The sequence below is a fragment of the Scophthalmus maximus genome, chromosome 8 (genome assembly GCF_022379125.1).
Source record: "Scophthalmus maximus strain ysfricsl-2021 chromosome 8, ASM2237912v1, whole genome shotgun sequence".
In the NCBI taxonomy this organism is placed as follows: Eukaryota; Metazoa; Chordata; class Actinopteri; order Pleuronectiformes; family Scophthalmidae; genus Scophthalmus; species Scophthalmus maximus.
This window is the reverse complement of record NC_061522.1, coordinates 9,150,923-9,166,102: the sequence shown is the minus strand read 5'-3', so window position 1 is coordinate 9,166,102 and position 15,180 is coordinate 9,150,923. Positions and strand designations below refer to the sequence as shown.

General features: G+C 41.4%; 1 protein-coding gene across 1 annotated transcript; it reads left to right on the top strand.

Moving 5' to 3' along the window:
- The first annotated feature begins 2,529 nt into the window (after positions 1-2,529).
- arhgef38 (Rho guanine nucleotide exchange factor (GEF) 38) lies at positions 2,530-15,128 on the top strand. Its single transcript, XM_035638549.2, has 14 exons — positions 2,530-3,254; positions 7,330-7,514; positions 8,143-8,260; positions 8,365-8,512; positions 8,639-8,656; positions 9,082-9,281; positions 9,387-9,520; positions 9,762-9,866; positions 9,943-10,062; positions 10,953-11,321; positions 11,418-11,555; positions 12,028-12,229; positions 13,402-13,709; positions 14,271-15,128. Exons 1-14 carry the CDS (start codon positions 3,038-3,040, stop codon positions 14,451-14,453), a joined length of 2,445 nt encoding a protein of 814 aa, XP_035494442.2. The 5' UTR covers positions 2,530-3,037; the 3' UTR covers positions 14,454-15,128.
- Positions 15,129-15,180: the final 52 nt, after the last annotated feature.

Here is a 15,180-nt window from a genome sequence, read left to right as displayed (position 1 = left end):
GACAGATTTTTTTAGTTTTGACAACGGAGCAAAAATTTGTTTTAAAAAACTAATAATTCTAGCACTGAGGAAACTCATTAGCTGTCAGATAATACGATTTGGAAAAGGGACTGCTTTTTGTTTTAATTTTTAATTAATTGCCTTGAATAATAAAAATGAATATTTTCTAAAGGGCTAATTTGCTGCAGTGTAGTTTTCCGTTTTGGTCGATAAAGATTATAATTCAGTAGTATATAGTTACTACTGAAACGAAGCCGATAGCGCAATGATCGCTGAGGCTTTTTTTTTTTTAATCAACACTTTGAGAGACAGATGTTTTTAGTTTTTAACAACTGAGTAACAATATTAAAAAAAAACGTAATTCTACCGCTGACGGAACTCATTAGCTGTCAGATAATAACAACACGATTCAGAGAAGGGACTGCTTTTTGTTTTAGTTTGTATTAATTGCCTTGATTAAAAAAGGTGATTACTTTCAAAAGGGCTAATTTGCTGTAATGTACAGTTGGTATTTAAGTCAGTTTGACTCATGAAAAGCTGTGACATAAATGTGGAGGGAATCCAAGCAACTCGGTCTGTATACCCACTAGAGGTCACTACCTGTAGATGTTAATACCAGCAAATTTCCTTTCTGTACTTGTCTCCTGCCCTGACCAATGTTTATATCTCACAGATATGATATAAACAAGAAAACAATTGACAATATTTTTTCCAAATTGTCGATAAAGATTATAGTTGTATTTAATGAATCTACATAGTTACTACTGAAACGAAGCGGAAGAAAAGTTTTTTACAACCTGAAGTTCATGGTGGTGATTTTTTCTTCACAAATACATCACAAGATCAAAGTCTGTAGCGTTCACTGCACCATGAGCAAACATACCACATACCACAGTTGCCTTGATCTGTCTCTTTTACTGTTCTGTAGGTTGTTCTCTGTTCAAACACATGACACATCTAGGGCAGCCATAAATATATGGTTATAAAAATATTTTTAAAATAATACATGTCGTCTTTGATATTGTTGCCATGGGGCTTTGAATTTGCGCGGCACACAATCAACTGTGTTTTAGCTCCCGGGACAGTTTTGACCAATCTTGCTCAAGTTACTGACAAGAAAATATTCATGCTGTATTCATGCACTTCAATCCTCTATGATGGTTTTGAAAAGCTGGATGCAGAGCCAAATAAAAGTCGGTGTCCCTCTCTTCAAAGTGACCACGAGTGAACTCAACCATGACTCTTCCACTGATGTTGTCCAAAAGTCTACAGGGCTGTATAGGACAGTTTCAGACATTGTTTCTTTTCCCTTGTTTTAACTGCTGTTCTTTTAATGAATTGTTTTCCTTTCTGTTAAGCACTTTGTAACCTTGCTTGTGTTTAAGAAAAGTGCTACATGAATAAAGTATTAAATTTGGTAGGCAGTAAAAGCTCAATGATTATTGTCATTAAACTTGGTTTTAGTGCCTTAAGTGTGAATTCATTCAAAAGAGTACACTTCAGACTTTGAGCAAGTCAAGAAGAGCCACACCCCGAGTGACATGATGTCACGCAAGTTCCCTCAGGGCAAAAACAATTCATGCTGCCATGCTGAAAACACACAGGAGATGACACTGTTTATTCACTTGCATGTTTGTACCGAATATGTGATTCTGCTGCGTGTTAATGCTGCTAACAGTGTCTGTTATGTTTTGGTACAATTTAGTTGAACTTGTTAGACTGGAAGATAATTAAAAGTAAAAGTAATAATTATACTTGAGATGATGATGATGATGACGACAGGGATGCGATGTGAGACAGTCTAGTGTTGATGACCAGCTGACATGTAGTTGTGAGCATGTAGTCCAATAGGAGTTCAACAGTTTGCTACGAGCGCACTGCACAGTGATGTGAAAACACACTGCGAGCCCACGTTACCTGTTCTTCAATGGGCAGGAAATGCATCCACTCATTGTTCTGGCGAGGTCTCACAGTGTCTGGTTGCTTTAGGACCAGAAATCATCGTGGCAGCGTGTGGTGTCTGTGAATTACCCGTCTGACTAGTTTTGACAATTTGCTAATGTCACTTCATGGGTTATCACTAGAAATAATTCCTTTTTAGTCAAAGGAAACAAAGAATTAGAAAATACATTGTGTATAACAATGTGAGGGGTTTTCTAAAATTAGATTTTTATTCTATACGTCAACACGAGTGTGTTTATGAAGTCCTGTTGTGTTTAGAGTAACAGTAAAATGCATATTTCTGTGGCAATGTGTATGTTTTACATTTTCAGATACTTGGATCTGGATCCATTAACTATATTCAACACTAGCTCAGTTACTTAAAGCTTAACTTGTTGAGTGGTTTCTTTGTCTTAGGGTTGAAAATTACCTTGTAAACGTTGCAGTCACAAAATTCTGCAGTGAGATTCTCTCAGGAGTGGGTCTGTGCTAGATCACAGGAGTATGTATGCCTATGATCATTTGATCTCAAGAGTGTATGTTTGACCAGTATGTATAGTGTGTATCTAGATCACAGGACTATATACCTTCGATCCTTACATCAACGGGATTGCTAATTAACAATTATTGAGAATAGGAATGAACATTTGAGAACACAAATCTGATAAGTAGATGTACACCACTGTAGAAATAAGATTTTTCCATTACAGAGTTCACGTTCTTTTTATTTTGAGGACATTCAGGTTTAGTGGGAGCAAAAACAAGATTTCCGCCCGTGGCCATTGCTCCGTCTGCAAACCAATGAGGGAAAGTGAGTGGGTGCACTACCTGTCCCTCGGTGGAAATAATGGTCTTAAGGGAAGAAGCATAGCACAGCAGTGGAGAGGCGGGGCCACATAGCCCTCATGACAGGTAGACATTGGGAGGAGCTACACTACCTGTGCAGAGCAGGCAGTCAGTGCACAGTGAACAGTACACCTGTTACACTTCCCAGGCCCTTGTTCTCTCCGTCTCTCTCCCTTTTTCCTGCCTCCTTCTCTTCCCCTTCTCTTCTCCTTGACTGCTCTGGAGGCACGAGGTGGCCGACAGCCTCACTATGGATCCCAAAGAGGCTGGCGGGAGTGAGAAGGAGAAGGAAAAAGAGAAGGAGAAGGGAATAAAGAGGAGGAACCGGCCTGTGTTCCTGCGATACCTGGAAAGGAGAAAGACGGACACTATTGTGACTGATGACATGGCCAAAGGTGACATCAACCTCGGGACGCTGGTGAGGCGGAGTCAGTCTGACAAAACGGAGTACAGCGCTAAACTTAAAGGTACATGAGCTAATGACCTCCTCAGGGGTCAAAACTATAGCAACAATCTACACACACACACACTTGAGCCAACACTCTTTACCCTTTACATTGAAAACTTTAACACACACTGGCTACGTCGTCTTTGAGACGAGTTCGTCCACTATTGACAGACTGTAAAGATGGACACACATAAAGCCCACACTGCCGTACAGCTCTGGATACTCTGCACCTGTTGTGTTACCATGTGTTGAGCAGGAGATATTCCCAGAGGGATGAAGGCACATATGCAAAACTGTGCTGCAAACTCAGGCACAGAGGAGTGGCTTTAGAAGTGTTCCTGACCAGCTACTAAACAAGACCTGAAGACCACTGATGTGTGTAGAGGAACTTTACATATTTGTGTACTTATATCATCATTTTGAACCCCATTTTGTCCAGAGAGTTACAAGACATTTCATTTAGATTCATTTTGACATTTTAGCAAATTATTTCTAGTGATTGGCCTGGAAAGTAAAAACTAGTGGATTGTGATGAAGTCATCACAACAGCTGACACAGTTGTCTTTTCATGCATGTCCACGTTTCTGGCTGAAACTGGCTTCACCTGTCCTAAGAGTGCAGTCAGTGACGGGGAATGCTGCACTGCAGGCAAAATGACTGACATCACTGTGTCAGCACGGGGTTTGAATTAGAGATTGGCCAAAGTATGTAGGATTTCCTGTACCACTTGTTCCTGAGCTTTCATTCATGCAAATATGAAAAAAAAAAAAAAAGAACTTGTGGCACCTCGTACGAATAGGGCATAGTGAATGGAGAAGTAGAACCTACATGTCACTTGGTGGCGTATAGACAAAACAACTTTCACACACACTTGCCTTATCAGCAGCCCTATTTACCAGAAATAGAGACACTCTCCACTACTTTGCACTTTCTTCTTTCTTGAGCAACCAGTATCACGGCAGGCAGAGTTGTCAAAAAAAACACTGGGTTGTTTTCAGTAAACCAATCACCCACCCTCTTTGACTCACGCCCAACAAACACTATTACATAGGCTGCAGTGTTTACAGGGGTATTACCATCGCAAATATTGGCAGGATGATGGATTCACCGAAAAAAAGAAAACATGTGAGCTGCTGCTTGACTAAATGTCTGATATTTAATCGCCTCTAACCTCTGTACTGATTTGGAAAAATCTGGACGAAGACCCAACTCTTTCAGTGTTGGTGTTCAAGTTGCCAGCAATTTTCTTTCGTAACATTATACATTCCACACTAAGTGCATTGTATAGAATCTTTTGTAAATGTGGATCATCTAAAGTGCAGCTGAAACAATTAATCAATTTCATGGATTAATCAACAGACAATTGATTGGCAATTGTTTTGATTATGATTTATGTCAATTGTTAGGAAAACCTGTCAACCATTCTGGTTCCATCTTCTGCATTGTGAACATTTACTGCTCTGAAATGTTGATGAACATGCTTTATATATATCAACTTTTGACATTTTAGAAATCAAATGATGGCTTAAGAAAATACTCTTCTCAGCTTAAAAAAGAAATGATTAGTTGTGCTTCTAATCTGAAGCAGATGTGAGCAGCCTCACACCTGACAAGCGCAGTATTACATATTTACAGTGACATTACCATTGCAAATATTGACTAAACGATGACTTCATTGAAAGAGGAAACATGTGACCGGCTGCTCGACAGTTCTCATCTGCTTGTCAGACAGGTTGGTCGAGCGACAGAGCCATGGTAACGTAATATCAGTGCGTCTAATCATTTACAGCAAAATGACTATGATAGTTCTGACAATGATTAACCACTACAAAAATCATATATTGTCGCATCGATAAACCAGATATTCCCATGTATTTTTTCATCCATGCACCTATCATTCATGGAGCATGTTATTATGTTGAAGGTTTCCACTGTTTGAAGACTGACCTTTTCCTACTCTGTGTCTTTCTATGGTTGTGAGGACAAAGTTTGGTTCAAAACCGGAGTTCAGGCTAGAATTGTGGCACAGGCTAACATGTCCCTCTGCTCGATGGCGATACGTGATACACTGTGCCTTGTATTCAGTTGGATCCCTTTCAATGGGCTGAACGCTGAAAAGCCCTGTATCCACTTACATGGGAACTCCTGTGCCGTTAACCATACCTCACCAACCATAATGCTGGCGAAAAGGGTGAATCCGCATAGTTTGAGCACTGCTGCTCAGTCTCAGTAAACTACAGCAGGTTAGGTTTACATTTTTTACAACATTTTGAATGTGTCCGTACGGAGGGATCTTTAAATGCCCAATTCTGAATGGGACAAAATTCACAAAGATTTCAAAGAGCTTTTAAAAAAGAATCTGTACGAGATTTCTTGAAGAGACTGACTGCACAGTGGCAAGATTATTTTGGAGTGAAAAGTAATGATTCATGAGAAGAGTTGAAACCAGATTAAAAATAGAAAAAGCTTCTGCTCATCAAGCAACAAGAAACCTCACCTGATCTCTTATTAAGGGGACTTTTCTCACGGGTGGAGGTTTTCACTGATTCCGGCTTTTACCAAGTCTATTTTCATGGTAAAAGCCCATGTTGATATGTGATACTTGATGATACTGTTGAAACATCAATGTCATAATTATTTGACATCAGATTTCCACAGTTAAAACAATGTTTTTTATGCTTTAATTGAAATACATGAAAAAAATGTTTGTCCCCAGTAAAAAGCAGAAATGAAATGGAATTTATAAGCTTATTTAAGTTCATTAATAACTGCTGAAGAAAAAGTTGAAAAAAATCAATTAAATGAAAAAAAATGGAGGAGTTTACATCAACTACAGTTCATAGATTGATTGTACAAAATGTGTCAAGATACAAAAGGAGGATACAAAATATGAACAATACACTCCCATCCCAAAGTCCTTCAATCACACGGCAAAGCTTATAATGTTCAGTTTTGTTTTTGCTAGAAAGGTGATGATTCACCACTGTAGGAGTTTATTCATGGCATCCATAAGAAAATACTGCACACTCGCTAAAAACACACTCAGCTTCAGCCGCACAGGTTACTGTGCCGTTTCATCATCGGCAAGTGGTTGCATTCCTATTCCTGTGAAAAAAACAAAGGGCTTTGAAAATCAAACGATAAGGAAACAAGCTTCAGCTGCCATACTTGTTTTCTTTCACAGTGCAACTTCCTGGCTTATCAAAAAAAAAAAAAAGATCTGTTGTATACCCAAGTGTGAACGCAAAGGGTGTGACTGGTCTAATCATTACCCATATAGCTATTATGTATATAGTATTGTTGGTGCCCCGAAGGTTATGGTGTTTGTCTGTGTATGCCTATTGCGTGCACCTGTATGAATCAGGGTCAATGTGTGTGTTGGTGCATATGTAGGTGTGTGTGTTCATCATTGCGTGCCACTCCCCTCACTCGCACAATCCCATTCTGAGCAGATGGAATGCCTGAGCACGCCGTAGCATTACATCAGCAGCACGATTAGTTCTGTAACCTGACACGAGCTTCATCGTCTCATAGTCTCCCTCACCCCCCCCCCCCCGGAGGAGGAAGTGGTGCATGATGTCGATTAGGCAGCTAGGAAACATCCCTCTTCCCTGAACAGACACTCCAGCCTGCCATGCAAAGTACAGAGCAGCCAACGACTGATTAGGGCTGCAGAGCAATAAAAAACTTTTTTAAAAAGAGCAGCAAGGCTGACTGGCATGTTAAGTGAGGCCTTTTGGCATTTGAGTCAAAATAATTAGATCGCCGTGACATACTGGTGTCTGCTCTTGCGTCGAGTGGATGTGTTAGAGGACATGTATGATTTTCCAGGCATACACAGCCCACTGGGCCAGTGTGTTCACCGCCATCTGAACAAACAGGTGGCTTGAAAAGCTGGCAAAAACATGAAATTGCCGATTCACACCAAATGGCTAATGTTGACGGTTCACCCACATCAACATTAGCTTTGCTTTGTTTTTTGACAATCTCATTCAGAAGGAAATAACCTACAAATAGAGACTATAAAAAGGCACCTGAACTTATTTGCATCTTTGTTCATTTTATAAATATACATATTTTTTATTTCCTCTCAGAGAAAATGACACCACACGACCTGTCCACACCCCCGTCTCCAGCCTTGGACCCAGAGGAGGTCCGCTTGAGGAAGATGAACCGAAGGGCAAAGGTCATTCAGGAGCTTGTGCAGACTGAAAAGGACTACCTCACCGACCTGGAGCTGTGCATCAGAGAGGTGGTACAGCCTCTGCGAAACATGCAGGTAGTTGTTTTAACAATAAAATAGGCTTGGTCTAATATCTAATAGATAAAACTCTTTTTGTCAAATTCCTCAGTAATGCTCCTCTCACTGAAAATAAATTGATGTTCAAAGTGTCACTTGCCCAACCTAACAATATAGTATAGATCTACACAGAATTTTTTTTAATTTTTCTTCAACTGGTGCCACAATTAAATACATTTTGTTCAACATAAAGTTAACAATTTAAGAAAATGAATACAATTATTCATTGATTATTGATACTTTAAATCAAAATGTTACCAATTGAATTAATTTCGTCCAAGTTGGCAAACCAATTTTTTTTTTTTCAGTATAACATTGACATGAACCCAACTCTAACCATTCAACCCCATCTATGGCAGTAACATCAATTCTCACACACAATTTATACATTGTTTTGTTTTTTTTATTGTGAAAAATTTATTAAAATTCAGGGACATTTTACTAACCATTAGGGAGTCAGGAATTAACACTGAAATATCCGAATAATTTGTGACCATAGGTCAATTAACATTAATCGCAGTACTTGATTTCATTGATATTTGGGCATATTAGTACATGTAGTATGTCAACCCATATTTTACCCTCCAGTTTCCTGATCTTCTGCTAGGTTGTGGATATCGATCGGCTGTTCACCAACATGGAGACTGTGTGTGAGGTATCTGCAGCACTGCTCCACAGACTGCATGAGGCCCTGGCTGACCCTGATCCAGAAGCAGTTGTAATAGGTAACGCCATTTTGACTCTGATTAAATTTTTGTTGGCTTTTCGCCTGCTCTGGATCATTTTGAACAAAAGATCTCACTCCCCCGGTTTTTTTTTTCATTTGAAGGAGAAGTTTTCATCCAGGTGAAGGCAGCTTTAGAAGATGTATATAAGGTTTACTGTTACCATCACGATGACGCCAACATGTCGCTCGAATTGTACGAGAAAGAGGAAGAAATAAAGCAACATTTCACCACATGCATATTAGCACTGAAGTAAGTGTAGCCACTTCCTCTAAATGATTATGACACCATTTTTAAAACTTCCCTGAAAATCTAAATGTTACGATCTACTGCTTGGAATTTTTGATGCTGACTGCGTTTCTGTCTTTGTAATTACAGGAAGATCTACGACCAAGAGTAAGTATCCCATGATGTTGGCAGTTAAAAAATATTGACTTACATTCTGATTATATTTTTATAAGTAGAACTTGATTATTACAGTTTCACTCATGTTTTTTTTCCAGCTGATATGAGCCTAGCACAGATATATTGGTATCACCATATGAAGTGATTTTTTTTTTTACTGAATATATTGAAAGAAAGATGCTTGGAGTAATTTAGATATTTAAATATATAAATACTTTAATCTCAATCAAATAAAATATGTTTTTTTTCCAAATTTGAAAGGTGACAACCAGTAACCAACCGACCCACAGTCAATAGAACATAAAGAACAGTGACCAATTTATTGATATCATATTTTGTATTAGCAAAAAAAACCAAAAAACCCCAGTATCGTTCAGGCTCTCATGCAGATCATCATACTGTATTCAATTAAACAGGGGCAAACCCAACCTGCTGAACATGGGTTCACTGCTCATCAAACCTGTCCAGAGGGTCATGAAGTACCCGCTGCTGCTTGGGGAGCTGTGGCAGGCCACACCTGAAGACCACCCTGACAACCGCCCCCTGCAGGAGGCATTCACTGCTGCCAAGATCATAAATGTTAACATCAATGAGTTCAAGAGGCGGAAGGACATGGGTACGATTTGTCTTTATTTCCCAATCAGATGCATGATTTTGCCACCCGTGTTTTTTCCATTTTCATTCTTTAAATTTTGGGCCCAATATTTTACTCTTTTCTCAGTTATGAAGTATAAGAGGTTGGAAGATGAAGGCACGTTGAGGGGTAAACTACACAAGTTCAACATCCATTCCATCCGTAAGAAGGGCGACAGGTTTGCTGGCTATCTCAAGATCCTCACTGGAGTTGAACCACAGGTAAAAAATACGGTGGCGTTCACTCCACAATCACTGTAACTGTTCATAAATCGAAGAGAAATTACAAACGAGATTTTTTGAAATTGGTACAATTTCAGTCCTTGAGGTACATTATTAAAACAGGAGTTGTTGCATTTATACAACCATTGGTGACTTTAATTAAAAATGCAGAGTAACGCAAAACGGCATGATTGGCATGTAGCTAACATTAAAACTTCATATTTCAATTGGTCTTTTGTAGGTGAGAGATGAAGTATTTGACCGAGAGGAGAAGCTGTTCAGGGGTCTGGAGAAGGCCGTGAGGCAGCTGGTCAAGAATGTTCACTGTTACCTGCAGCAAACTCAGGTAGGTTTATACCTGGAAGCAAATCGTTTCCAATTGAACGCATTATTGTTCTTAATGTATTTTTTTGTTGTTGCAGGAGATGGTGTCTGTAGCTATCCAGAAAGTCCAGGACATGGAGAACATTGTTAAGGACCCAAACAAAAACGGCACAAATGGCTCATTGCACAATAATGGAAACGACCCCTATAAGCACTTTGTAAGTGATGCTTTTGTTGAACTTCACAACAATTTTTTTAGGCATAACTTACATAACAACCCAGCTTTCTCCCTTTCCCCCCTGAATCGTCTGTACTCGTGCCTGTCCTTGTTCTGCCGTCCTGTTCCTTCATGACCTTCCACTCCTCCATCGACTGCGAGTCTTCTGTCACTTTGCCCATAGCTGCATGTCTTCTGTCCGTTTTATTAATCCTTTCCAGTCAATCCTGTAGCTGCTCTCACACTTTCCTTTTTTCCTGCTCTCCCCTCTCTGTGAGTTGCGCCTTTGCCATTTCTGACATAACTACACTGTTGAATAAGATTCTTTGTGTGGCGGCTCATCACTGCAGCCTTTCAGCGCCGCCTGAGCAAGGTCTGCAATGACCTTGACAAAATGACTGTAGACACAAAGCATACTTATTGTGTATGGAAAGGAAAGGCTCCATTGTGTCGGCCACAATCACGACAGCCAGGCTTTCGGGAAGTACAAATAAAAGAGAAGAAGATTCTCTTTCATTATTTCTTTCATTGCACGCTCCTTGCTGTAGATGAAGTCTGTTATGTCTGCTGAACTCGTACTCGAACGCAGAACAACATCAGTACCTCTCGCTTGTCTGCATGCTAATTAAGCTGCAGCAGCTCTCTTGTTGTTATGTGTTCAAGGTTAATGTTGAGGTGTGGTCTACTGACCCCCCTTAGAGAGCATTTTTGTGAACTACAGTAGAGACACTGCTTTAGAAATTAGACATTTCAAAAAAGGCTATTAAAAAAACACAGAAATGCTAAAAAAAAGTACTTGTTTACAGAATAGAGAAAACATGATGAAAACAGGCAGACTAATTCTATAAATCTCTAATACTCACCTGCTACCTCATTGCCTTCCTCCTCCAGAAAGACAGTATGGAGCGCCTGGTCCTCGCCCCCCTCTCCTCCCTGCAGGGCATGTTCACGGCCCCTCAGAAGCTCATCCAGAAACGTTACGACAAATTGCTGGATTACTGCAGCCGCCTTGAGCGCTCCTCCTCTTTTTCGTCCCCGTCATCCACCGCTTCTTCCTCTCCTTCGCCGGTGTCGGAAGACCCGGCCGGTCCTGCCAGGAGGGACTACGAGGCCCTCAATGCCTTGCTCGTGGAGGAGCTGCAGAGGTTCAACGTGGCCGCCCACACTATCCTGACCAACTGCGTGGTGTATCTGGCTGCGCTACTCAGGGAATTGATGGATAGTATATTACTCCGTGCTCCATCCATACAGCAGCTACCAGTGAGGATCCTTAATCATAACACTCATTGTCAGAAACATTTGAATTTGAACCAAGCGTATGACTGAAACCTCAATTTGTTACGTTTTCCTTTCCAGGCCCCATTGTCAAACATCGGTGAAGTGCAGAACAGCATCATGGACGAGCTGAACAATCTGGCTTTCGTCAAAGACAATGCACAGAAGCTGATGGAACGCAAAGTCAGTTTTGAGAGGCAACGAGACAAGAAAGTAACGGTATGAAATCACTTGGAGTACATTATTACATCTAGAGTGCAGATGTGCTATTAAATCCCCAAACTCCTCATTGACCCTAGGTTAAGACTGAAGTCCCACCTACTTTAAGACCTATTTGATCTAATTCCAAGCCATAAATTGGCAGCCGTGAGTCTTATCAAAGCAGACACAGAGAACAGCTTCAGGCTGTGATTAGCTGGGGCACTTGGCAACAGTGAGCTCCACCAGGTATCAGGCTCCTGAGATTTAGGTATCTGGACGTGTGCAGGTGCACACACACGCGTGCTCATCTGCACATGCGTAAGAGTGTGCTTGTGCTTGGACACGTGTGTTATTTGATGCTCCCGCCCCCAGGAGCTTATTATCTTTTTGACCTCCCTAGACTCCTTTTTTGTAAATTAATAAACGGCAACATGCCAGCATGTGCCCGCACACCATACCCACTCACACCGACGCTCCTGTCTGCCTCCAGATGACGGAGGTGCAGCATCAAACCGAGGAACAGCGGGCCTTGCTCCTGGCAGAGTACCCGCTGAACCGCCTGTACCAGCTGAAGAGGAAGTGTAACGGCTGCCAGGAGCAGGACCTCAGCCTGCTGGAGGGAGAACTGGTGGCCCTGCTGGAGGACACAGACCCATTAGGCAGCAGCAGCCGCTGGCTGGTTCACACCGGAGGTAAGTGTGCGTGCAAAAGGACAAAGGCCCTTGTGGCAGCGGCGGCTCTTTCGGCGCGGACTGTCAGCAAGACAATAAAGGAGAACTAAGTCATCACACTAATCATCAGCAGGCATAGGTCTGCTCTAATACACATCCCTCTGTGAATCCACCTGCATCTATTGGATGAGCGAGGCTCTGCAGACGCACCAAACTTCACTTTCTGACTCCCGACAAGTCAGCACACAAGAAGCAGTCCCAGGGGCTCTTGTGATGTCATGGTTGCCGGTACCTCTTCGCCTGCCTCTGGAGATAGTTGCCTCACAACGGGGATAACTCCATAGCTTGTCTCCATCTCCCCTCCACGTCTCGCGGAAGCACCTGAGATCCCAGCGTCTTGTTTGGAATAAACCGCTGGGCGTTGTAAGCAGTGTTACTTAGAGTACAAAGCCTTTCCCTTTGGGTATTCGAGAAACAGGGTTGGAGCGATGCGGCTTGCGTGCCTCTCTGTTCTCGGCAAATAACAATTCCTTTTTTTACGAGCGCTAGAAGGAAAAAAATGTGTGTGTATGTTTCTTGGTACATTCTTCACAGACTTGTCTCTTCCTTTGGGATTACAAGCATTCCCAGGATGTTGTTGTTCATCCCTCTGTTGATATCCTTGCTATGAATATGCTTGCCTCATATTTACACACTCTTCAGGTTGCAGATTGTAACTGGATTGAAGACTGAGCAACATCGTGTGCTTAAACCTTAATGTGAGACATGCAATCCCACATTAAACACATTTATCGTCCATTAAATGACCGCAATTTACTCTGATGAAGACGTTTAATGGTTGATTAAGGAAAATTAATCTTTGAGTAGTTTGTTTACTTATTGCTTCCCTGACAGACATGTAAAGGGTCAGTTCTAATATTCAGCCATGGAGATTTTGCCAGAACTTTGATTGCGCTGCTTAAAGAATTTAATTATTTTAGTTTTATTGAAAACTCTGAAGCAACTTGCTTAAAAAAAAACCAAAACAATATCCTATTTCTAATTGTGAACAGTATTCGCAACGGTTTTATGGTGGTGGAGGCAGAAATCTCAGAGCTGCGTATCCAAAATAAATCTGCATGGTTACTGCTACTATGTTGTGATTTGGGTGAAGTCTGGCATCCTGACAAACTGTCCCTGTGTGTCACCCATAGGTACACAAGGCTACGTCTATTCCACATTCGTGAAGCAGTACAACCCTCTGAGGGCCTCGCAGCGGGCAGGCCAGATGGTCAAAGAGCAGCAGCCAGCGCAGCAGCACCAGCAGCAGCAGCAGCCGCCACCTGCCATGGTGGAAGATGACTTCGATGACCTCAGCCTGTTTGTGTCAGGCAGTGGGAGCAGCAGCCTGCGCAGCTTCAACCTCACCACCACCGACAGCTGCTCGACGCTCTCCGGTCTACAGGGGGAGCCAGAGAGCCCAGAAGACCTGGAGGACACGTTGGACACAGAGGCTCAGCAGGTGTGTGTGTGTGTGTGTGTGTGTGTGTGTGTGTGTGTGTGTGTGTGTGTGGTCGCCTGCATCATGTTCTTTCACTGCTACTCGAAGACACTGCATTGCTTAGCAAAGGGGAGGGTAAAAAAAAAAAAATCTTAGTTCAGTTCAATACAATTTCCATCTTGACAACAGTTTGGGTAAAATAGATTGATAGCTCTTATCTAAGTTTTTGTAAATTCAAAGCTGCACGATGACAGTGCCTCAAATCACACATACCTGTGTTATGTACTACATGTACTTAAGTGTGTATACAGACAGACAATTTGAAATCAGCCAAGTAGTATCACAAATTGAGAGAGAAAAAAAGAGACCAAACTGAAATGCAACAACCCGCCTGAACTAATCAACAGTGCCACCTTCTGGACTTATAGGAGTGGGCACTTTGACATAATGTCACTCATTTTGGAGAGAAAAAGAACGGGTTGTTATGGATAAACGGATATTTTAAAAAATACCTTTCATCAAATTAATTCTTTCACACACAGAAAAAAAATATTTTGATTCTATTTTTGTCTGTTTCCACAGTTTTACGCCGTGTATGCATTTCGAGCTCGCTGTGACCAGGAGCTGACCCTACAGGAGTACCAGCATGTCCGCATACTCCAGTTCTCTGACCTGGGAGGCAATAAGGATTGGTGGTTAGCTGAGGCTAACGGACAGAAGGGATACGTCCCTGCCAACTACCTCGGCAGGATGTCCTATGCCTAAAAACAAAGAGGCCCTCGGCTTTGGTATGGAATTACCACGAAACGAAACCATCCAGGGCACCTGAGCCAAACAAACGAACCTGTGGCATTTCAAACTAACAGCTTACTCTTTAATACAGAATTAAATAGCCCTGGCTGTGATTTTTTTGAATTTGATTTCACCCTTTAAATTCTATGATCATCTACTTACAGGAGACTGCAATGTTTGGTTACCCCCTGGTTCAATGTAGGGCCCCCCAGGTCCCTTTTGGCAGGGGGCCCACAAAGTCTCTTGACACTCCCCTGTAAAACAACCACTGGTATCGCTAGAAGCTATTATGAGAAATCTCAAACCAGAAGTGTTGATATAGAATCTATATCTTCGCCCCCTGAAGATCATAACAGCGGGACAAGAAATCTGATGACTCTGGATAATGATGGAAGGAAAACGCAGGGCACTGTGCCGAGCACTTTTGTACGTCAGTGTTGTCGAGTTCATATTGATAAATGAAGTGATTTATTCTTGAAGTAAATTTTTATATGTGAACAGATTTATAAATGAAGCAGAATTTATATGTGAAATGATTTATACATGAAGTTTGTGTTTTATGTCAATGTGAAATGAAGAAATCTATGTTGTCATTTATATATTTTAACAGTTATGTCATATATCCTATAAACACAATCTCTATGAAAACTGTTGTGATCCATTCTCCATTTGTCCTGCAGAATATGATGATTCACATTCA